The 23661-nt window shown below is 52.3% G+C and overlaps 1 protein-coding gene across 1 annotated transcript; it reads right to left on the bottom strand.

Annotated features, from left to right (window-relative positions):
• Positions 1-2108: 2108 nt before the first annotated feature.
• On the bottom strand, positions 2109-9373 carry DES (desmin). The gene is made up of 9 exons (XM_042950232.1): positions 8697-9373; positions 7609-7669; positions 7394-7489; positions 7080-7241; positions 6783-6908; positions 6145-6365; positions 4557-4600; positions 3034-3116; positions 2109-2818 (listed from the first exon to the last, which is right to left on the bottom strand). Exons 1-9 carry the CDS (start codon positions 9278-9280, stop codon positions 2777-2779), a joined length of 1419 nt encoding a protein of 472 aa, XP_042806166.1. The 5' UTR covers positions 9281-9373; the 3' UTR covers positions 2109-2776.
• Between the last annotated feature and the right edge of the window lie 14288 nt (positions 9374-23661).

The raw sequence follows: 23661 nt of genomic DNA, 5'->3' as shown, positions 1-23661 counted from the left end.
GACTCGAACTCACAACCCCAAGATCAAGAGTCAGACCATCTCCCGACTGAGCCAGGCAGGCGCCCTGAACCAGAGGACTTCTAGGCCCAGGAAGGCTCTGCTCAGAGAATGCTTCCCCGCTGGGGACACAGGGTGGGTCTGGACTTCTCTCTTCTCTGAGGACAAGTGGGTAGTAGTTACCGGAGACAGAAGTGTGCCAAGGAGGAGGACTTTCTGACTTGCAGAGCTATCCCAGCTAGAAGGGGTCACCATGCAGGTAGTATGTTCTCTGACACCAGAGATATTCAAGCAGAGCTTGACGACCGCTCACCAAGGTGTTGGGGCGAGGCTGGGGAGGGGACTCCTGTATTGTGGGGGTCACTGCCTCAGGGACTTGGGGTCTGACTATGAGAGTCGAAGATGCCTAGACTCTCTCCACTTTAGTGACTAGTCTACACCTACCCTTTTTTTGGAGGGTAGGGATGCCTCTAAGACCTCCCCTGACCTACGTGTCCCTTTAGCCTTTGTGGGGTAGATGAGTGAACATACTCATTTAGGGGAAAGAAGAAATTGCTGAGAGGCTCCTGAAATCACTCACAGATACACACACTACCTCTTATCCACCTGAGCCTAGCCTCACCCAAGCATGTCTCTCACAGAGAAACTAATTCAGACTCCAGGGCCCCCACCAGGCTCAGGGATGAGAAGCCCCTCACCTGTCCCTCCTCCTGTATCCCAGGAAGGGGACACTGTAAACGCTACTCCTGATTTCATTTGGAATTTCACTACGGGTTGATTGGGGTAGTTCTGGGGCCCGCAGGGTTCATCCCACTAGATCACTGGGGGGAAATAAATGACCATGAGTTGCCAGTGACAGAGGGTGGGGACCTGGGTGTGCCCACGGTGCTCCCAGGGCAAAGACAGAGAATGGAGCCTTCTTATAGGGAGGGGCTACACAACCCAGAGGGAAGGGGCAACTCATGAGGGAGGGTGGCATCCAAGGAGAAGAAGAATGATAGAGACACCAGAAAGGCTCTGGAAGTTTCTAGCAAAAGCCAGTTAGGAGCGTCAGCCTAGAGACCTTAAGACTAAAACCCTATTAGTTTTTTTTTTTTTTCCTTACAGACTGTGCCTGAGTTGACCACATTTGTGATCTCTACTCTCTTCTCCTCTCTTATAAAGAATAATCTCTTAAATCTGTGAGGACTAACTTGAAGGTTGAGGCCTATACGGATCCATCCGGCTTCCTAAATCTTAGGTCCATCTGGAATTTTTTGGAAGGAGTAAAAAGAGACAGGCTTCACTCCTGCCCCAATGGCTGCCCAATGACCCCTAAGCCTATATATTCTCCCACAGAAACCTTTAACACATCTGTGTTAATATTTTATTCTAGGACTTCCTAATGTTTTTTCATATGTCCTACACGCCCCTCTCCTATGCTTACCAAATTGTCCCCAAATTTCCCTTTGGTATTTTCACTGAGATTGCATTGCATTGAAATTATAGATTAATGTAGGATGAATTGACATCTTTAGAATGTTGAGACTTCTTCTCCAAGAACAAGATAAAGCTTTCCATTTTTCTTAACATTGTTTTTGTTCCTGAATCAGCCCTTGTTCATCGAAGGTGCTCAGGCAGGTTTAATGGGAGGAGGCTGTGAACTTCTTTGGGGAAGGGAATAGGGGAGTTCTACTTCAGGGCCAGTCTGTGTCCTTCAGAAAGAGCAGCAGGTGGTGTCCCTGGGGCCCTGATCATCTCGAAGTGGGGTAGGGGGCCCAAAGGCAGCAGCTCAGGAATTGGGGCCTAACAGGAGGTATTCAAGGGTCCCTTTAAAAAGTCTCCTGCCCAACCCCCCTCCACCACTCACTACATGCACACAGCAAGGCTGGGAAGTTCTGGGAACAGTAGGGGTGACAGGCCCTGGGGGACAGTCTGACTGGGCAGGAGGGCAGCGCACAATCCATCTCAAGGGGCGTGCGACAGGGCCCTGGGGGCCCCCAGAGGCAACCAGGCAGTCAACACAGCCAGGACATGCTAGGCTTGTGCTTCCTTTTTATTGTTTCTGTTCAGAGCCCCTGCTGCAGGGGAGGGGCAGGCATGGAGGGGGGCACCCCTCCCCCTGCCTGAGACCGCTCTCTGCCTCTCTCCTCTCCTCTCCTCTCCAGCATCTCGCCCACCCTCTCTCTTTCTGAATCTCCTGCTCCCACATCTGGCACCTTCGGGGGTTCCCTCTTGCAGCCCCTGCTTTCTAAGCCCACTGTGGGAAAGGAAGGGGCCATGGGGTCAGTTTCAAGCCCCCATTCCCACAGGGGCTAGTCTCCCAGTCACCTGCCCGGCGTGTTGGGGAGGCTGCCCTTTCTCTCTGACCCAGGCTAGGGAGTAGGGAGTAGGCACGTCCATAGGTTCCATCCTGATCACATGGGGTCTCAACACCCTGCTCTGGAGCCCTCTCCAAAGCCAGAGGCTAGAGCCTGAGGTCACAGAGGTAGGAGGGGCAGGGGCACTGCTCTGCCTTGGCTCCATCCTGGCCCTGCCCAGCACACCCTGAGGGCAGCCAGGAACCAGGCTCACTCATCTCCAACATCCAGGACTCACACAGCTGGGGCTGCCTGTGCCTGGGCAGGGGTGAGCCATGTCCCCTGTAGGGGCCATGAGCAGTGGTCGGTGAGCAGGGGTCAGAGGCTGTGAGGGGAGCACTGTGGCTGGGTGTGGTGACCTGGGATGGAAGGAGGCTGGGTTCAGGAGGCAGTGAGGACAGGGGCGAGGATGGTCTCTGATGGCAGAGGGGTCTCTGGCTTTAGAGCACCTCATGTTGCTGCTGTGTGGCCTCACTGACGACCTGGGGGAGAAGAGAAGCCCAGTGCAAACCAGTGTTGGCAGGAGAATGGAGCCCCAATCCTGGGTTGCCCCCCAACTCCAGGGCAGCAGGACCCCCTCTCCTTCCAGGTAGAGGCTTGAACCAGCACAGTTGGTGGAAGGCACCTGGCTGACAGCCTCTCAGACACACCCCATAGCCCCCCCTCCAAGGGTAAGGGGACCAGGCAGATGGCTCACCTCCCCATCCCGGGTCTCGATGGTCTTGATCATCACTGTCTTCTTGGTATGGACCTCAGAACCCCTTTGCTCAGGGCTTGTTTCTGTAATAGATCCAACCACATAATCAGCCTGACCAAGTCCAGGCCTGGGCCACTCCAGGGACTAGAAGTTCATCCCTGGTTCCATGGGATGGAGCCCAGAAGTCTCCTCCCCCTTCAAGATGGGCCTGTTACTTCTTCAGCAAGACTTCATAACCTGTCCTTGAGCCCAGCATCCAGCAGCGGGCTCTGCAGACACTGGGGCCAATCCCATGGCCGGGAAGGGCTCAGAAGCCAACAGATGTGCTCCAGCTATGGGCTGATTTAGAAGGGTGGGGGACCCCTGAGGCCCCAGACCACCCAACATTCCCATTCTTCACACACCTCTTTGCTCCCTCTCTACCACTGGGCTCCAACACAGCCCTGCATGAATTTGTACCTGGAAAGAACCCCAACCCCAGCGTCAAGACACTCTTTTGGAGGACCTCATGGCACCCAGCCCCCTTTCAGACTCCAGATGAGTAAACTGTGTCTTAATGAAAGACAGACAGACAGAGAAGTCAGCTACTGATTCATCGTGCTGGTGGCCAGTCACTTGCCCCTCTACGCCCCAGTGTCTTCACTGTGAAACAGGAACAATGATACTTGCACTGTCATGGCCACAGAACCATTGGTTTGAAAAAGCATTAAGTAGTTTCAGTTGCAAGGCTTACGCTCGGGTGTCTGCATAAACTACCAACTGAAAAAAGAGGTTCTGAGTTTTACAGGGCAGGTCAAATTTAGGTCCTGAGTATTCTGAGTTTGGTGTTCATGAATCTCCTTAGCGAGCAACCAGCCTGTGATGAACGTTGTAACTCGGTGGGGCACGGCATGTATTTTTCCCGATGGAAATGAACGTCGAAGATATAAAAGGTTTGATCTAGGAAAGGCGATCCTGCCAAGGACTCCGACTTGCTTTCCTAATGTATCATTATAGCGTGTTTTTCTGCTCTCTGGGGCTGGAAAGCCACTCGATCTGCATATTACTAATGTCAGAATGGCAGAAAGCCCTAGGAGCTCGTTCTTTTAATTGTTTGGCTTTGCTAAGGTTTGGCTCCATTTTTTTAAAACATGCATCAAACATCTTGCTCCAGCAAACTGGAGGTGTTCAACAAGGAGCTGGGGGTGGGAGTGGGAGTGGTAGGGGATGCTTGGCAATTTGCCAAACAGACACTGGCTGGTGGGTGCCTTGTAGCCCAGGGTGTATGGTTCTAGATGCTTCTGCTGCCAGACCCCCAAGGACACCCCTGGTACCTTCAGAGTTTGGGTATATTGGGAACATCTTGCTGTCAGATGGTGCCTCTCCCTAACTTCCCTCACCCACCTGCAGCAGCCCCCTTTCTCTTTCCCAGACCTCAGCCCTGTCCCCACGGCTCCATCTTCCCTTCCTGGCTGGCCTCGGGCAGTGCCCATGCCGGACGCCTGCCCCTGCCACCCAGCATCCACTGACCAACAGGCACTCACCTCGGAAGTTGAGAGCAGAGAAGGTCTGGATGGGGATGTTGATCCTGAAAGGGGAGAGACCAAGCCCCCAAAGGGTTAGGGCCCTCCATCTCTCCCTGTGACCCGCCCCCCCACCAAAGCTTGCCCAGGCCCCCTCTAAAGACCATTGTCAGCTGTCCCTGTCCCATTGACCTTAACACTCCCACCTTCATGCCACTAAGGGCATGGGGTCAAAGGTCAACTGCAGCTATCCCAGGAACTGTTCCTTCTGGAAGGATCACTTATTCCATCCCTGACTTGCTGGCCTCACATCAGTACTCCCAACCCCTCTGCCCTTTCCAGTTCACCAGGATTTCCTTCTTCAGGCACTGCAGGGTGTATCGATAGCAGCTGTGGGCAACATCCATCATGTATGCCCACCCTCCAGCCAGGCTGGGAACCTCCAGCCCACCCATGGGAGGGCAAGTGCCAGCGTAAATGCCATCCCCATTTATGCCTAGTGCTGGGAGAATGCAACATTGAGAATGCAACTTGAGCCACCTTAAAAGGTCATTATATGTACATGTAATTCTATGAAATCTGAAATCTCTCTATGTGCAGTCTATCTAAACATGTCTGCTGATTTTTTAAAACCTTAGATATTATCATTCTTATGAGTATCAATAGGTGTCATTTTTTTTTTTTTTTTTTGAGCAATTGACCTGTTTTAAATTGAGGTTAGGTTTACATGCAGGGAAATGCACAGTTGCTTAGTATACAAGTCAGCAAGTTTTGATCAATGTCTACATCCATGTAACTACCAGTCTAAATCAAGATATACAGCATTTCTAGGGCGCCTGGGTGGCTCAGTCGGTTAAGCACCCAACTCGTCATTTCAGCTCAGGTCACGATCTCATGGTTCATGACATCGAGCTCTGTGAGCCCACTCGGGATTCTCTCTCTCCTGCCCTCTCTGCCCCTCTCCCACGTATGCCCTCTCTCCCCCCCTCTCTCTCTCTCTCAAAAATGAATAAATAAACAAACATTAAAAAAAGATGTATGGCATTTCCATCACCCCAGAAATTTCCCTCACATTGCCTTCTAGTCACATGTCATTTTCGGTATCTAGAGGTTAAGTTGCTCTGAGCATGTCATGCTGTCTTATCCTCCGAGCATGTGTATGTGTGTGTGTGCGTGTGTGTGTGTGCACTTGTACACCCTCAGTGCACGAGTCTTGCACTCTCCTTCTTAGCCTGTGTCCAAGGCTCTCTACTTGTCTCTATTGGCCCCTCCTTTACCTTCCTCATCATCCCCTACTCTGCTTTCAACTCCCCCTTGACTGGCAGTAATATTTTATTACTCGTTGCTGAACATGGTTTTATGCTGCTGGTTCTTAATTCTCAAGGTGGATGAGGGAATACTTATGTTTCTCTTTTTATAAAAGCTATTAATTAAATCACCTTTACCCAGGTGGCCTTAGTTAATTCTCCACAATTAGTGGTGTGGTGGCCTCGTGTACAAAATTATTTCCAGATCTTGCTAAGGTGATCCTGAGCCCCCCTCCCAGGGCAGGAATGGGCGCCTCAGCACTCCCCAGAACCCCACCACCAGCCCCGGCCTCTCCTCTCACCGGCTTTCCTCGCCTTCCAGCAGCTTCCGGTAGGTGGCGATCTCCACATCTAGGGCCATCTTGACATTGAGCAGGTCCTGGTACTCGCGCAGGTGGCGGGCCATCTCATCCTTGAGGTGCCTGATCTCTTCTTCCAGACGTGCAATGTTGTCCTGGTAGCCACTGGCCTCACTAGCAAAGCGGTCTTCCAGCTCCCGCATCTGCCTCATTAGGGAATCGTTCTGCAGGAGAGGGACACCCAGGTCAAGAACAGGCATGGAGGGGTGGGCACTAGTGACCCGGGATGGGGAGAGACACAGCCTCAGAGCTAGGAGGCAACCCCAGATGGTCAGGTCCAGGAGCTGGAAAACTCTTCTGAGCTAGGGGACCCTGAACTCAAGTGAAGTCTTATGTAGAAACCCAGAGAACAGAAGTGATAAAAGGAAGCATCAATGTTCACCCTCTCCACCCCCACCTAGGAGCCCCATAATTCCTGAGAGTCCAACTGAGAATCCACCCATCTGTTTTCATCCCTGTGGTAGATATAAAGAGACAGAAGCCCAAAGAGGGTATGTGATGGGAAGGAACCAAGGTCACAGAGGGAGAGTGTGAGCTGTAGGCCTGAAGGATCGGGCTGGGCAAGGTGGGCAGGGACTCACAGTGCCCTTGAGGGCATCGATTTCGCAGGTGTAGGACTGGATCTGGTGTCGGTACTCCATCATCTCCTGCTTGGCCTGGCGCAGCGCATCGTTATTCTTGTTGGCTGCCTGGGTCAGGTCGGACACCTAAGGGTAGGGAGGGGCATGAGAAAAGGAGGATGCAGGTAGGGACGGCAAGGGACAAGGGAGCACGGACACCTGGCTCACCCTCCTCCCCATGGATAGAGCAGAGGAAGCAACTCTAAACAGGGATGGAGGGGGACAGAAGAGCCAGGGCGCCTGGGCTAGGTTACCCACCTTTGACTTGTACCATTCCTCAGCTTCTGAGATGTTCTTAGCTGCAATGGTCTCATACTGAGCCCGGATGTCCCTGAGGGCAGCAGTGAGGTCTGGCTTGGACATGTCCATCTCTACCTGTACTTGTTGTTCCTGAAGTTGGGCCTGTAGCTCTCGGATCTCCTGCAGGGTGCAGCTGGGTTTCAGTGCTTTACCAAGACTCACCCACACAGCACCCTCACAGCCCCGTTCCCAGAGCCTTGCACTGCCCCCCATCCCTTCCAGCTGCCCTCACCAGGGTCTAAAGACCCTGAAGATGAAGGCCGAGGGCATACCTCCTCATGCACTTTCTTAAGGAACGCAATTTCCTCGTTGAGAGATTCAATCCTGCGCTCCAGGTCAATTCGAGCCAGAGTAGCGGCATCCACGTCCTGGGAGTGATCAAGCAAGAGGGACAGGGTCACTGATAACCCAGGCAGGGCAGAGGGAGATCAGGGGTCACATGGGGTGAGAAGGGTAAGGCTCCACTGGGGGACCAAAGAGGGCTCACCGCTCGGAAGGCAGCCAAATTGTTCTCTGCTTCTTCTTTCAACTGAATCTCCTCTTGCAGCCTGGCCAGAACAGACAGACAGGAAGTGACAGTCCGTGGGGATAAAACTGGCAGTGGAGATGCCTGAGTGGGGGCTGCCCAGGGAGTGGGGCTCCCACAGTGTCAGGAGGCCTGGCTAGAGGGTAGAGACAAGAGGCCCCGCCCACCCAGGGAGGGGACAGGAAGTGGTCCAACTTCTTCCCCAGAGCCACACCCCGGAAGTCTATGTCCCCACCAGATTGTGACCTCCCTGGGATTAGGAACTGTGTCTATTTTATCCACTGCTATGTTCCTGGTTCCCAGCCCCAGCCTGGCCCATGTAGGCACTCAATTATTGTCTGTGTCCCAGTGGCAGGACAGTGATTCTGCTCACTTAAGCTGTCAGAAGCAGGACCTACTAACACTTGCTCTGTTCTTGTTCCCTGTTCAGATGGGAAGCCTGATGAAGCCCACCACCAAGTCCTCCAAGTTTTCTGGGGGCTGCAGCTAGCTCCTCCCCGCCTTTTCCTCTAGCTTATCCATTCCCTCTGTGAAATGGCACAGCCTCAGCTAGGGACAAGGACCAAGATCTGCTGTCTACCCACTTCCCCTGGGCCCCCTTACAGCTGAGCTGAGAGCTACCACTTGGATTCCCCAGCCCCTGCCTGTCCCAGCCGGCCCCATCCTCCTTGTCTCCTATCAACCTCTCCTCTCCCTCTGACTGAACCCCGACCTCCTCCCTCCACTCCTCTGCCTGTCCCCCGTCAACACCACCCCAGCATCTTAAGATGCTCTTAAGGAGGCTGTCCTCAGGGCCCAGGTCTCCCATTTGCACCCCCAGGAGGTCCCCAAGAAAACTCCTCCTTTGCAGAGTGAGAGCACGAGGGAGAGACCTGCGGTCCATCTCTCCTCGGAGGACACCGTAGATGGCTCTCTCCCCGGAGTGGGGAGGAGAGGAGTCCCTGGCGCCCTGGGGGCAGGCAGGTGCTGACGGCTGCGCCCCAGCCGCCCGGCCTCGCCTCCCGCGCCCAGCCCATGGAGAAGGGGTTCCGGGAGCGCCGGGACCTCACTTGGCCTTGAGCCGCTGCAGGTCGTCCAGCAAATTGTCGCGCTCGACGTCGACGCGGGCGCGCTGGTTGGTGAGCACCTCCACCTGGCGCCGCAGCTCCCGCAGCTCCTCCTCGTAGATCTCGGCCACCCGGGTCGGCTCGCGGCCCTTGAGCCGGTTCACCTCGGCGGCGAGCGCCGCGTTCTGCTGCTCCAGGAAGCGCACCTTCTCGATGTAGTTGGCGAAGCGGTCGTTGAGTTCCTGCAGCTCCACCTTCTCGTTGGTGCGCGTGGTCAGGAACTCCTGGTTCACGGCGTCGGCCAGCGAGAAGTCCAGCAGCTCGCCCGCGCCGTAGGAGGAGGAGGAGGGCACGCGGGCCGTCCCCAGCCGGCTGGCCCGCAGCGACCCCAGGCCCCCGGCCCCGCCCGACGTGCGCGACACCTGGTACACGCGGGACGTCACCGAGCTCGAGGAGCCCTTGGTGCCGAAGCTCCCGCGCGGGAACACCGGCGAGCTCAGCGGGGAGCCGAGCGGGAAGCCCGAGGCCCCACCGAACCTGCGGTGGTAGGAGGACGTGAGCTGGCTGGACGAGTAGGCCTGGCTCATGGTGACGGCGCGGGCGAGGCTGGGCGGCACGGAGGAGGCGGCGGGCGGCGGCGGCCGGCCGGAGAGTGGATGCGTCGAGGGGAGATAGGGCCCCTTAGCCGTCCGCACTATTTGTATCCCTCCTGACATCAGCCCCCGCCGCCCCTCCCCTGACAGCTGCAGGATCCCGCTGTCCTGCCAGGAAGGGCGGCCGCTGGCGTGGGGGCGGGGAGGCCGGCTCCCCCGCAGGAGGCCTGCGCCCCTCAGCTGGTGGGAAGGGGCCCGCAAGAGGTGTGGGGCAGACTGGAGGACCTAGGAGGGCAGAAGATGGGCAGGCCTGCCAACCCCTTCACCGGGGGCAGCAAGCATGTCCAGAACCCCTTGACAGGCCTCTTTCAGCCCTTGGGTGCCTGGGGAGGGGGACGGGAGTCAGGGGAGAGAGTAGGAGAGAGGGTTCCACTTGGTTTGAGGGTGTCCCTTTTGCTCTAAGGAGAGACTTTGAGTCATTTCCTGAAGGGACAAGACCTATTCCCAAGAAAGGCTCAAAACCACATCCTCCCTCCCCTGCAAAGATTTTCTAGAAGGGACGGAGTTTCGGCAGGGCTCAGGCAACACAGTCCACCAGCCGGGCATAGAGGAAGAGGGTCTCCAGGCAGGCAGGGTGGGAGAGGATCCTGGGGGGCAAAGAACAGTCCTGGCCAGATCCCGCCTGCTCCTGAATCTACACTGGTACCAGGGTTCTAGTCCTGAGCCTCAGTTTCCCTCTGGGCTAGTCTAGGCCCTTCCCCCACCCCTCCTGGGGGGGGGGGGGTAGGGCGGAGCCTCAAGTTTATAAACAACAGGGTGATTTCCAGAAAGAGTCTAGTGCCCTCTCAGTTTCCAGTTGCTGTGTATTCTCACCCCCACACACCAACTTCGCCTGGCTTCTGCCCCCTTGTGCCCACCCCCACCCATACTCTGATTCATCCCCCTACTCACATCACCCACACCCACATACACCAGGGGTTTGTATTTTGTCAGGAGCCACATGTCAACCCAGCCATCTCTCTGGCAGCAACAGCTGCCAGCCCTGACATACCAGAGCTGGTATTTATAGAGGAGAATGCATCAATCCGGGAAGCAAGTGCACGGGAGAGGCGCTCTGGGGGATGGGGGCCCGTACCTGAGGAGGCATGGGTGTCAGATGGCGGAGTGAGGTTTGGGGAGAGAAGCCCCAGTCACTTCCCACCCCCATAAGGCTCCAAGCCCCCAGCAAGAATGGAGTCCCACAGAGGACCTGTCCAGTCCTTCATAGCTCCCCGTCCGCAGCGTACAAGGTACTGGCTGACCTCTGAGGACTTCTCCACGAGCACTGGCTGTCTCCCTACATCTCCACCTGGCACTTTCCAGGCCTCTCTTAGATCTGACCCTCTCAGAATGCAAACTTTGGAATTAGGGTGCTGGTCCTGGCTTAGCTCTGCCGTCACCAGGGGGCCAAATTACTAGCAGGCAAGTCCTTCTTCTTTGTGTCTCCACTATAAAGTGGAAATAGTCACACAAGTCAAATAAAGTGGAAATGGTCAGCCTCGCCATATCTACCCCACAGGGGTTTGAAGAGGCTTGGGTAACAGCATGCAAATAATACCTTACACATACTAAGCACCCGCTGTGCTGAGCACTCCCCACCCATGACCCCCAATCCTCCAACAATCCTATAAAGTAGGAACTAGTATTATTCCCAGGGATACTGCAGGGAGCTGAGGCAGTCGAACTCCAGAGCTGTGCTTTGCCCCCAGAATGGATGTGAATGTGCCAGGTGAACTGTAAAGGGCTTTGTTACTGCTGTCTTTTCAAAGTCTTTCTACACCAAGTATCTAATTTTTATCCAGGAGACAGGCCTATGAGGTGGGTGGGGAGTTCCAGATATTCTTATCCAGGCCTGGAGTCAGTGCAAGCTGTTGAGTTCTGGTTATTTTTGTGTCTTGTCTCCCAAACTAGATTGTAGGCTCCTGGAGAATTTTAGAGACCATGTGGATCCTTAGCATATCCTAGGCAACAACCGTCCTTGTTGTAATTCAAACTAGCCTGCAAGCTTTATTTCTCATTCTCTTATTTTGGTAACAAATGCTACACACTTACACACACTTACACACACACACACACACACACACACACACACACACACACTGCACATGATGGGTGGACAGGTGACTCAGTTCCCAGCCGGTATTATAAACTGTATCTCTCTGACTGCAATGATTGGCTCAACGGGTGACCTGGACCTGAGAAGGGCCAATCAGAGACCTTCCCTGGAATTTATAGCTGGAACATTGATTACTAAACTGGAGGCTGTGGCAACCATGTTTTTTGCCCATTGGGGTCTTTCTGCACTAGGAGGAAAGGGAGGTCAACATTCAAGGAGAAGCAGAGACACCTCGAGAGGAGAGTGCCAGGCAAAAAGTCCTAAATTCCAACCCCTGGGGCCCTGGTTCTGCAGCTCTTCCCTCAATGTTGTGAGCTCCCCCAGTGTCCTTCCTGACTTTGGGGCCAATAAACTTTTCCTTTTTTTTTCACTTAAGGCACTTGGTGCTGGCTCCTCTCACTTGTAGCCAAACATTCCTGACTAATCTATTGTAGGAGACTGTGCACCCATTTCCTAGGGAGGACAGAACATTTTTGGGAGTCCTCTCTGTGAACAGTCTCCAGACCACATAAGGAAATTGCCCTTCAGACCAGCCCGAGATCTCAGTTCCTTGGTGAAATGAAGTAGAAAACAAACAAATAAATTATGTCACCTATTCTCTACTCAAAATCAACATCTACCAGACTTGGCTCTGAACCACTTGGAGCTGTTTCCAAACTTCAGTTCCAACCCCAAGAATTTGCTACCATGGAGTGCAGCAAAACAACACTCCAAGTCTTGGACAGCAGGTGAAAGAGGAGTGCTCCAAAACACGTTCTGAACTGGGCAGCACCTCAGGAGTAAGAGTTTAGCCTCCCCAGGGAACTATTTAGACTGGGACACACTAAAAAGAATAATAATTTATCTGGATGTGTAATCTACTTGGCACAAAATTCAAGAGGTCCCATTCTGTGGGTTGGTTGCCTTTTCACTCTGTTGATCATACCCTTTGATGCACAAAAGGTTTTCATATTGATGAAATCCAATTTATCTATTTTTTCTTTTATTCCCTGTGCTTTTGGTGTCATAGTCAAGAAATCACTGCCAGATTTGATGTCATGAATTCTACCGCTCATGTTTTCTTCTAAGAGTTTTACAGTTTTATGTCCTTGATGCATTTTGAGCTCATGTTTGTGTGTGGTGTGAGGTAAGGGTCCAACTTTGTTCTTCTACATGTGAAAATCCAGCTTTCCCAGCACCATTTGTTGAAGACTGTCTTTTCTCCAATGAATGGTCTTGGCACCCTTGCTAAAAACCATTTCAACCTATGTGTGAGGATTTATTTCTGGGCTCTCTGTTCTACTCCACTGGCCGATCTCTCTGTCCTTTGACAATACCACACTGCTTTGATTACTGTAGCTTTGTGATAAGTTTTGAAATCAGGAGGAGCACCTGGGTGGCTCAGTCAGTTAAACTTCCAACTTCCCCTCAGATCTTGATCTCACAGTTTGTGAGTTTGAGCCCTGCTTCAGGCTCTGTGCAGACAGCTCAGAGCCTGGAGCCTGCTTCCGATTCTGTGTCTCCCTCTCTCTCTCTGCTTCTCCCCTGCTCATGTCCTCTTTCTCTCTCTCTCTCTCTCTCTCTCTCTCTCAAAAATAAATAAGCATTAAAAAATTTTGTAATTAAAAAAAAGAAATCAGAAAATGTGAAGCCTTCAACTTTGTTCTTTTTCAATATGTTCTGGCTATTTGGGGTCCCTTGAGATTCCATACGAATTTTAGGATGGATTTTCCCATTTCTTCAAAACATATTTGTGGGATTTTGATAGGAATTGCATTGAATCTGTTGGTCACTTTGGGCAGTATTGACAGCTTAACAATATTAAGTCTTACAATCCATGAATATAGGATGCCTTTCCATTTATCTGTGTCTTCTTTATGTCAGTAATGTTTTATAGTTTTCAATGAACAAGTCTTATGCCTCCACCATTATGTTTATTCCTAAGTATCTTATTCTTTTGATGCTATTATAAATGAAATTGATCATGTGGGGTTTGCCCTTCATTCTGTAAATGTGGCATATTAAACTGATTGATTTTCATATGTTGAACATCCTTGCAACCCAGAAATAAATCCCACTTGGTCATGGTATATAATCCTTTTAATATGCTGCTGAATGAGTTTGCTAGTGTTTTGTTAAAATTTTTTTATGTTTATTTATTTTTGAGAGAGCTAGAAAGACAGAGTGCAAGCAGGGGAGGGGCAGAGAGAGAGGCAAACACAGAATCTGAAGCAGGCTCCAGGCTCTGAGCTGTCAGCACAGAGCCCAAGGGGGCCTCAAACTCACCAACTGTGAGATCATTACCTGAGCAGAAGTTGGTCACTTAACAACTGAGCCACCCAGGAGCCTCTAGAATTTATATCAATATTCATAAGGGATATAAGTCTGTAGTTTCATTTTTTTGGTGCCTTTGTCTGGCTTTGGTATCAGGGAAATGCTGGCCTCATACAATGAGTTAGGAAGTATGCCCTCCTCTTCAAATTTTTGGAAGAGTTTGAGAAGTACTGGTGTTAATTCTGAAATGTTTGGTAGAACTCATCAGTGAAGCCATCTATCTGGGCCTGCTCTTTTCTTTATTGGGACATTTTGAGTCATTCTTCTTAATATCCTCATTTGTATTTCACTGTTTGAGCTTGCCATAATTTATTTAGCCAATTTTTTATTTATGGGCATTTATATTGTCTCCATTCTTTTGCTATGATAAACAATGCTGCTGTGAACATCCTGGGGACACACTTTTGAATTTATAAATTTTGATAAGCTATTTTAAAAAAATAGATTATTTTATGGTCACAGTCTTACTTTGAGCTAATTGGTATTGGAAATGTGAAGGTCCCCTAAGACAGACCATTTCATTCAGTGTTTTTCAGGAAAAAAAGGGGACGATTTATAAACTTGTGTATGTGGTACAATGTCTTGTACACTGGTTGCTATCAATACATTTTGTCAACCCAATTAAAGAAAAAAGTCAGTCCTGCTTTTGCTTGAAATCCTCCCAGATTACCCTGACCTTGGAGAGTCTTGGGAGCTTGAGGTTGGAGGTGACTTCAAAAGTCACGAGGTCAGCCAGTCCAATGTCCTTACTTCTCAATTAAGGTTGAAATCTCTCTGGTGTCTCTAGCAGGCATGGGTCCTGCTTGAATCCCTTCACTGCCTGGGAACTTGGTGTCTTTAGGCAGCCCATTCCATTCCACTAAGAGTCATTGGGTACCACACATCTCCGTCATGGACAATGGACAGCTGTGCTGTTAGAAAACATTTCCTTAAGGGCACCTGGCTGACTCAGTCAGTACAACATGAGGTTCTTGATCTCAAGGTTGTGAGTTCAAGCCCTACATTGGACATGGAGCTTAACTTAAAATATATATATATATATATATATATATATATATATATATATATATATATATAGAAAATACTGAAATTATATTGAAAATATATATACTGAAAAACACTGAATGAAATGGTCTGTCTTAGGGGACCTTCCCATTTCCAATACCAATACATATGTATATGTATATGTAATATGCACGCACACTCACACACACACATATACACACACATATATATGAAAACATTCCCTTATATTTGAACCTGCATGATGTGTCTCTGCTATGCTCTTACTCTGACCAGGGAGCCCAGCAGAGTGAAAAGAGCTCCACTTTCACAGATCAAATACTTGGGGGCAGTACACCTTCCTCTTGGAGACTCTGCCTGTTTCACCATTTTCAGTTTCTCTCCCTTCCCTGAGCTAACAAACCAGCAAAACCCAGAGTCATCATGGCCTCCAAGGCTCCATAGGACCGGCCCTGCTCACCTTGCCAACCTCAGCTCATTCACTTTTCCTTTGGGCACACCTTACTTCAACCACACCATCCTCTTTTCTGTTGGGTGACACTGGTTGGATGACACCAGTTGAACGACCCTGCCAGGCTCTTTCCAGCCGCCAGACCTCTGCATTTGCTGTCCCCTGCCTTCCTCTAAGCTCGGTGTCTGGAGGGCTTGTGGACGCCGACCTAGTGTCTGGAGGGCCTATAGATACCGAGGCAGATCTCTGAACCTCACAAAGGGTTCCCTGGAACTGCCCATAGAACCTCCCAGATCCCATAGATGGCACAGATGAGGGGTCAGGTGGCTGGCCTTGGTGGATGGCTGGAGTGGGGGTGCTGACCTGACCAGCCTGGGGCATTTGGATTGAGGAAAAACTGAAAGAGGGCAGAAAAGGACCAGGAGCCACTCTTCCACCTTGCCCTGTCTGGGAGCACCTCATACCCCAAGTCTGGCCCAGGATCCCAGGTGGGAGACAGCGTTGATGTCTCCCCACATTGCACCCCTCCTCCACCCACTGACGTGCCCCCCCCCTTCAAGGCTTTCCCTTTGCCCCTTTCTCCAGGACCCATCCTTCCCCTCTTTCTGTTTTCCAGCTGAACACATGGGGCTTCTACCCAGAGCTAGGTTGGGCCAGGAGGCAGCCATTGCACGAGAGCCTTGGGGACAGTGTGGCAGGTGTGAACTCTGGAACCCTGGCTCTTGCCTCAGCTTTCCGCTTGGTAGGGAGGTAGTAAGCTCAAGCATGGGGGTGTGGGTGTGGGTGTGGGGTGGTCAGCCAGAGGCTAAGATACGGGTCTTCATCCTGGGGGTTCACCAACTAATCATTTGGGTGACCTGGACAAGTCCCATTTGCTCTCTGGCTCTGTCAGTCAGAAGTGTGAAAGGGGATCAGGCCAGGTCACCTCTGAGGTCCCCTCAGCCTCTGATATCCTGAATCCCTGGGCCGAGGGAGTGGGAACAGGGAGTGGTGAGTGGTCCCCGGCTGAGGGCTGAGCCCTTGCTCTCTGGTGCCTCCCTGCCTCAACGCTCCCAGAGCTCTCCCTGGGCAACAGCCCCCTTCCCTGCGGCACCTCCCCACCCCCCCCCCCCTGCCCATTCCTCTCAGCTCTAGTGGCTGCTTAACCTTCTACAGTGCTGCTGGAGTGACTGTAAAAGGGAAGGAATGTCCAGAGGCAATTGTTTCTTCCTGATATCACCAGGGGGAGGTTGAGTTGGGGGCCCAGCAGGACGGTGGCGTCAGGATTCTCCCTGCAACTCCTCTCTCTCATACTGCCCTTCCCCAGGCTGGGCCAGCCCCCCAGCCCTCATCTGCCTCCCTCTGCCTCTCACTGGCTTAAGACGTTCAGGCCAGTCTCCATGTGATCCCAGACTGTTTTCTGAGCCCCTGGCTTCATGATGGGGGGTGGGGGGCACTCCCACCTCCATTCTCATAAATCCCTCCTCCACCTCCTCCTCATCACCCCCACACCGCTGACCCAGCCCCTTCCCCGGGGAGGCCCCACAGCCCAGCTCCAACCCCCTGCCTGCCCCACGGCTCCTTTTACAGACATGGAACGCTGAGGGTTTTCTGCCAAAGTAGGAGAAGTCTGAGGCCAATCTCACCTCCTCCCAGCCCCCAACTTCTACCAAATAGGACACTTTGCAGGCTGGGGAGAGAATGGGGGGTGAGGCTGAGCTTCAAGGGGAGGGGCCACTGAGATGGCAGAGGTGAAACTGCCTTGTGGACCTGGAGCATCCTGTCCCCTCAGGTGTCACTCGCATGGGTAGGAGATGGAGAAGCAGAGGAAGGGGACCAAAGTCAAATCCAGGGAAGGAGAAGGGGCTTCAGTAGCATTAGAAGAAGGTCCCCCCCAGAAGGCTTTCTGATGTGCAGAGAGCAGCCTATGGCTGGGAGTTGGGAGGCCAGAGGCCTGCCAGATCCAGATAAGCTGTGTGACCAGACTGTTATGTCCTTTCTCTGGGTGTCAGTTTCTCCTTGCTTAAAGTGAAATATCCTGGACATCCCTCCCTACTCTGCCTCAAGGAGAGGAGTGAGAGAGGCCTTTTTCTTCTGAATCAAGGCTTGGGTGCCTCCCCGGGGCAGCCCTGTTGGGAGCCTCTCAGACTCACCATCAATCGGAACCCAGCTCCCTGGCACAGCCACAGAATGGCCCCAATCCCATGATGAGACGTGGCTACACCAGCCAGCAGAAATGGGATCAACATCCTCCTTAGACATACGTTCTCCCTACCCTCCTGTTCTTTGCAACCTGTAGGTGCTCCTGTCTTCCCTCTCCCTGGGGAGGGGGGGGGGGTCCCGCCCAACAAAACAACACAGCCCTGTGTCCTGCCGGCTCTCCCAGCTGTCCCCACACATATCTCTCCTCAGCACGATTACCAGCAGTTTGGAGGGGATGCCTCTAAACTTCTCCAAATGGCGCCGGGTCCTGAGCCATTTCCTGAAGAGACAGAGAACCGAGGCAGAGGAGCTGTCTGTCCCCACACAGCCATGCACCCCTCCCGCCCCCCCCCCCCCCCCGCGGAAACCCCCAAGCAGAAGAAGAGAAACGCTCTTTGACCACACTAGGGTGTATCTGGGTGGAAGAGGGGAAGGGGTCTGAGAAGTGGGGTGAAGGGTGTCAGAGGGAAGTGGAGAGCCCCTGAGATGGGGTCCGATGGCACTCCGCCCTGCTCCGACCTCCATGCAAGATTTCACAGGCTCCTTCACCTGCCCAAGGATTCACACCCTGGATAGCCTCTCAAGGCCAGACTCTAATCCCTCTGCTGAAATGCAAGCCCCTTCTTTCTTAGAATTTGACCAGATAGAAAAGGCAGCTTCCTCTCTTCCCTGGATTTCTGGCAGGTTCTTAGTGCCATCACTCCGCCTCTCCTTCCTTGATTCGTCCCCATTCCTTTCATCTTTCCTCACAGGCTTTTTTGGTTTCAGCCCCTCCAGTTTGGTCATATCTCTGCTGTCCTGGGCCCTTTCCAGGTTTCCTACATCACTCTGAGGCTGTGGAGTGCTTTAAACAGGGCCTGAGCAGGCTGGCAATGACCTCACATGGCCACTATGCACAGTTGCTATCTATAGCCTTATAGGATCATCCTCCTCTTCCTCTAGCCAGCTGAGTCACAGTCATCTTGGGGTCCACTCAGACCCTAGGGCCTTCTCTGCCAGTCCAGACCACAGTCCACCACAGCACTCTGAGCTGTTCTAGCGGCTGAGTGGGGTGCTTTATTCTTCAAACCATCCAAGTACACAGTGGAAGTGAGTCGTGGGTTCCAGAAGATAGCCCTTCTCGAACCCTCAGTGTTTTTGTAGCCCTTGTCCTTCATCTTTCTATCTTCTCACACCTGTCCAGAGAGCCAGCCAGTGGCTTAAATTCCATCTGACCCTACAGAGGTATGGGTAAGGGGTGGGTCGGGGGGGGGGGGTGGGATTTGGGAAGCAACTGTTGGACCGCTGCTTGGGGTCAAATTGGATCTATCGCTCTTGAGTGAGTTACTTCACCCTTCTGAGCCTCAGTTTACTCATCTGTAAAACGAGGATAATAGTTACTTCCCAGTGTTGTGAGGATTAGAGATAGATTTTTATATGGCAGGTGTCCAGAATACCATGCCCAACAAAACTATCAGTTATGGAGCACCTACTGTATACTAGGCATAGTATTCTGGACACCTGCCATATAAAATCACCATATCTCTAATCCTTACAACATGGGGAAGTAACCATTATCCTCATTTTGCAGTTATGGACACTAGACTCAGAGAGGTTAGGGAAGTTCTCTAAGGTTGCATAGCAAGTAAAAACAAAGTCTGGGTTGAACCTTAAGTTGATAGCTCCTAGAAACCCAGCTCATTTCTCTGTGTCTCTAAGGCCTTGCCACAGACTGACTTGGTAGCCTCAGCTCTAGGTCCTTCCTTTTTTTAACTCAGCCCCATCCAGGGATCTCCACTGAAAAGTCCCTTGTCTAGTAGTGGGCAAGTCCTTCTCAATCTTCCACCTTGCTCCTCTCCCCAACCCCACTGCCCTCCAGGAAGGGGACTGGGCTTGGAGGGGGCAGGTTTTAGGGACTCAAACCCCATCAGGATATGGGGTCTGGCCTCCATCCCATGGGACCTGGGAGCACTGAGGATATTCCATCCAGGGATTAAAGAGGCTGGTGGGGGTCACTCTGCCCAGTGCCACCCTCAGGCCAGCCAGGCACTGGGGCTCCCCTGCCAGCTGGAGAGGATCCCCTGAATGCACCCTGGCCCCAGACTGCCCCCAGCTGGCCTGGGAGCTGGCCTCAGGCAGAAGCATGCCCCATTCTGTCCTCGAGAGGCTGCCTGGAGGACTGGGACTGGGGGCTGGGCTGGATCCTGGGGTCCAAGGTCAGCTGCTGGGGACTCCCACTGCCACAGCTCTCAGGCCCCAGAGCCACCTAGAGATGTCTCAGATACACCCCCCTTCCCAACTTTAAAGATCCCGAGAGACAATTTGTTGGAAACAGAGCACTGGAGTTTTTTCTCCGTACCCAGAGCAGTCAGAACCCTATCCCCTAACTGTCCCAAGAAGCCCCCCTTATGCCCCTTCCCCATCGAGCCTTGAAGACATGGGCCAGGCTCTCCCTCTGCCCTTCCCCAAGCTCCCCAGCCACGCTGGCACCAGAATAGACCACTGACCACCTGCCCTGGGAGCTGGGAGGGGCCACAGCTGGTGCTGCCAATCAGGCATGGGGTGGGGGGAGGTTAGGAGGAGAGGAGGGGGGCGCTGGGACTGTGGGAGGGTACTCCTCAGTTTTGTGCCAGGAGCTCTCCACCAACACCCTACAAGCAACAATGCCTCCCTCTTCCCAGCCACAAGGCTTGGAGTGCCGTATACCCTCTCAGGATGGGGCTCAGACTGTCTCCAAGCCCAGCTTCTTCCCCTTCTCTGGTCTCTGCCCCCTCTCCCTCCTCTCCAGGCCATTCCTCCTACCCCTCCTCAACCCTCAACCTTCAGGTCTGTCTCCGCCCCCGCCATGGTCTCTCCACCCCACCCCTCTGGTCTCTGGGTCTCTGCCCCCACCCTCCCCCAGCTCCATCTGAGTAAGGATGCCCTTGCTTGGTGACCCCACATTCCGGTTACTGGGGTCAGAAGGACTTCCTGCCTGGTGTGGGATCCCTGCCCCCACCCCTTAGCTCCCAGCAGCCTCTTGGGGCCAGCCAGCTGCTGGCCCTTTGCAGTCCCCTTCTCAGACACCTCCCCCAGCCCCAGGCCCAATTTAGCTCCTTTAATCTTCCCTGTAATCCAATCCAACCGTTTCCTGAGCACAGACTGCACTTCCCCAACGCCGTCCCTGGAGAGGGGTGGGGGCAGGGTGGCCTCAGCTCTACCCCGCACTGGAGCACCCCCACTCCATCCAGGCACCCCTGCAGTGCCTCTCTTCTTCCCACCTCTAGGAGGCCCAGGGAAGCTCTGACTGCGCAGGCCTCTGCCATCTGGCCTCCACACAGGGCCACCGGCCTCAGACTAGCCTGACTCTTCACCTCACTTTCCCACCTCTAGGCCTTTGCTAATGCTCTCCCCTTTGCCTGGAATACCCTCACCTCCCTAGTGCATTCCTTCCCAAGGGACTCTTAGCCCTCCCCTCTCCAGGCCAGCTCCAGCCTAATTTCCCAAATTCCAGACTATAGATTCTGTACAGATTCCAGACTGCCAGCGTCCCTAATCCCAGCTCTGCCTCTTACTGCCCTTGGGCAGATTGCTTCCCTCTCTGAGACTCCTATTTCCTCGTCTGTAAATGGGGATCATAACAGTGCATACCTCAGAGGGTGGCTCTGAGGATTAATTGAGTTACTTTATGTAAATAAAGTGCTTAAAGCAGTTCTGGGTAGGTTGTAAAGTGCTATTTAAGTATGAAATGAAAATTATCTTTTTCTGCCTTATATTACAATGACCATTTCCTTCAAGACACCCATGAACTGTGAAACACTCCATTTATTTAATAACATCATTTCAGGGGGAAAAAAACATTACCATATGAAATGTACAAATTGTAAGCCATCTTCCAATTCTGTATATGTATAAATTGTTCAGTAACAATATTTGTGTTGAGAAGAACATATTCTTCTCTACGCTCCTATTCAGCCAGCCCCCTTTGCTGCTTCATGTGCATTCATTTCTGTTTAAAGTAACCTCTACACCCACAGTGGGGCTTGAGCTCCCAACCCAGGGATCAAGAGTCTGGGGACTCATGCACTACCCGCAGAGCCAGCTGGGCACCCCTGTACATTTGTTGATTATCGTTGGTGATAAGGGCTTGGATTCAAGTTCTTACTCCCAAATGATATTTATTTTTTTTTAATCTTTACTTATTTTTGAGGGACAGACAGCGTGTGAGCAGGGGGGGAGCAGAGAGGGAGGGAGACACAGAATCCGAAGCAGGCTCCAGGCTCCGAGCTGTCAGCACAGAGCCGGACGCGGGGCTCGAACCCACGAACGGTGAGATCATGACCTGAGCCATCCAGGCGCCCCCAAATGATATTTAGCTGATCCAACTTAAGTAAATTCTTTTGCTTCGTTAAGCCTCGGTTTTTCCTACACAGCCAAGATGACTCACAATTACAGTGAGTATTAAGTGAGATAATATATATATTTTAAGGTGTTGGCACTGTGTTGGATATTCAACACAGGAGAATGACCATTATTGGGAGGATTTAAAAAACGGTTCTCTCCGAAGACAGGCGGTGAAGAGCTGGTATTTCAGGATCGAAGTGCCCTCCAGTGGCCATAAGGGAAAACTGCAGGCTCCCTGATGAGCTTGGGGCGCTCTTCCTTTGCTGTCCCAGGAATGAACTCAGCCCCCACCCCCACCCCCCAGCCAGGCTTATCCAACCCTTCTGGAATTCTTCACATTATCTTTCCTTTTACAGAAGCTTTAAGGGGCTTTAAAGAAGTACTTAATAGGATAAGACACCAGGGACAGAGCTTTAGCCCAGGAAGGGCTATAGCCTGGACATACACTGTCTCTCAAAACTTGTGGGCCCAGAGCCCTGTGGCAGGGAGGTAGGATGGTGGGATGGTTTGTGCTGGGCATCAGTTCTCCTCTAACTGGGACACTGGTATCTTGCCCTTGAGAAAACCTTCCTGCTACCCACATCCAGAAATCTGGCATAGACCGAGTATAGCCCATTCCAAGTATCTGCTTCTGTGCGTTCACAGATTTGTCATTTATTCACTCATGCACCCTTCCTTCTTCCCTCCCTCCCTTCCTTCCTTTATATTTCAGTATTTACTGAACACTGGCTGTGTACCAAGCTTCACGTCCTAGGTGCTGGGGTTAAAAAGATCAATCTAACACAGACACAAACACAGCCCCCAAGAGTTGTTCACAATGTCCCAGACACCACATGCAGAGTTAATCCTTGCATTTGAGTGTTTACAGCTTCTCTATGTGGCTGAGTGGGAGGGAAGAGGCAGGAATATCCGATCCAGGCTGCCTGATTTCCCCAGATGAAATAGGTCCATAATGGAAGCTTTGCCTGGCCAGGTTTGGGGGCTGACTTCCCCCTCCTGGGCCACACTGCTCCTCTGAGAAATCCTCCCCATCTCAAACATGGACCAAACCCCCAGCTCCACCTGCCTCCGTGTCCCTGGTCTTCTCTCCCTTCCCCCATCACTGCCCTCTGCCCAGGGCCCAGATTCCCTGTGCTGGGAATCAGGAAGGGGTAATGGGGGCCACTCTTGCAATGGACGGTGTGAATAGGGATTTTACTTACCTGATACTCAGCATCCAAACCCAGATCACTGGCCACGTGTGGCCAACTGTATATTGCCCAGGATTGAGAGAAGAGAGCTTTATTCTAGAGTTAATGCATGGGAGGGTGACTGGAGGCACCCAAGGTTCGTCTTTTGGGAAGATGACAGGAGGGGGAGGAAGAGCCCGGGTGATGTGTGCATTGTTCCTAGGACTCTGTTGCCTCCCTGAGCTGTCATCCTCCCTCCTTCCTTTGTGATCAAGCTTCTCAAATGTCTTCCCATCCCTTCCCACCCTCTTGCTTGCTCCTAATTGTTCCTAATTGTTTCCTCAGAATTCTTCCCAGCTGTCTTAGCACAGGCTACCCGTCCACCGCTGGGTCCCCTCCACTCTTAGACCAGCCTAATAGAAATGTAATGAGAGCCACACAGGTATCATTTTAAAAGTTCTAGCAGTCACATTTTAATTTTTTTTATATTTATGTATGTATTTTGAGCAAGCGAGCGAGAGAGAGTACAAGTAGGGGAAGGGGCAGAGAGAGAGACAGAGAGAGTCTCAAGCAAGCTCCTTGCGGTCAGTGTGGAGCCAGATGTGGGGTTTGATCTCACGACTGTGAGATCATAACCTGAGCCAATACCAAGAGTTAGAAGCTCAACCAACTGAGCACTAACACCCTGTAGCAGCCACGTTTTTAAAACGTAAGAGGGGCG

This window comes from Panthera leo, chromosome C1, assembly GCF_018350215.1.
Source record: "Panthera leo isolate Ple1 chromosome C1, P.leo_Ple1_pat1.1, whole genome shotgun sequence".
Taxonomy (NCBI): Eukaryota; Metazoa; Chordata; class Mammalia; order Carnivora; family Felidae; genus Panthera; species Panthera leo.
The sequence above is the reverse complement of the archived record's forward strand: the minus strand, read 5'-3'. Positions and strand labels throughout refer to the sequence as shown.

Excerpts from the sequence above, each read along its gene's own strand:
- DES (XM_042950232.1), bottom strand. The coding sequence starts at position 9,280 with ATGAGCCAGGCCTACTCGTCCAGCCAGCTCACGTCCTCCTACCACCGC. Across the intron at positions 6,366-6,782 it reads TCGATGCCCTCAAGGGCACT|AACGATTCCCTAATGAGGCA; the intron begins GTGAGTCCCTGC and ends CCTCTCCTGCAG. Across the intron at positions 2,819-3,033 it reads TCGAGACCCGGGATGGGGAG|GTCGTCAGTGAGGCCACACA; the intron begins GTGAGCCATCTG and ends CTTCTCCCCCAG.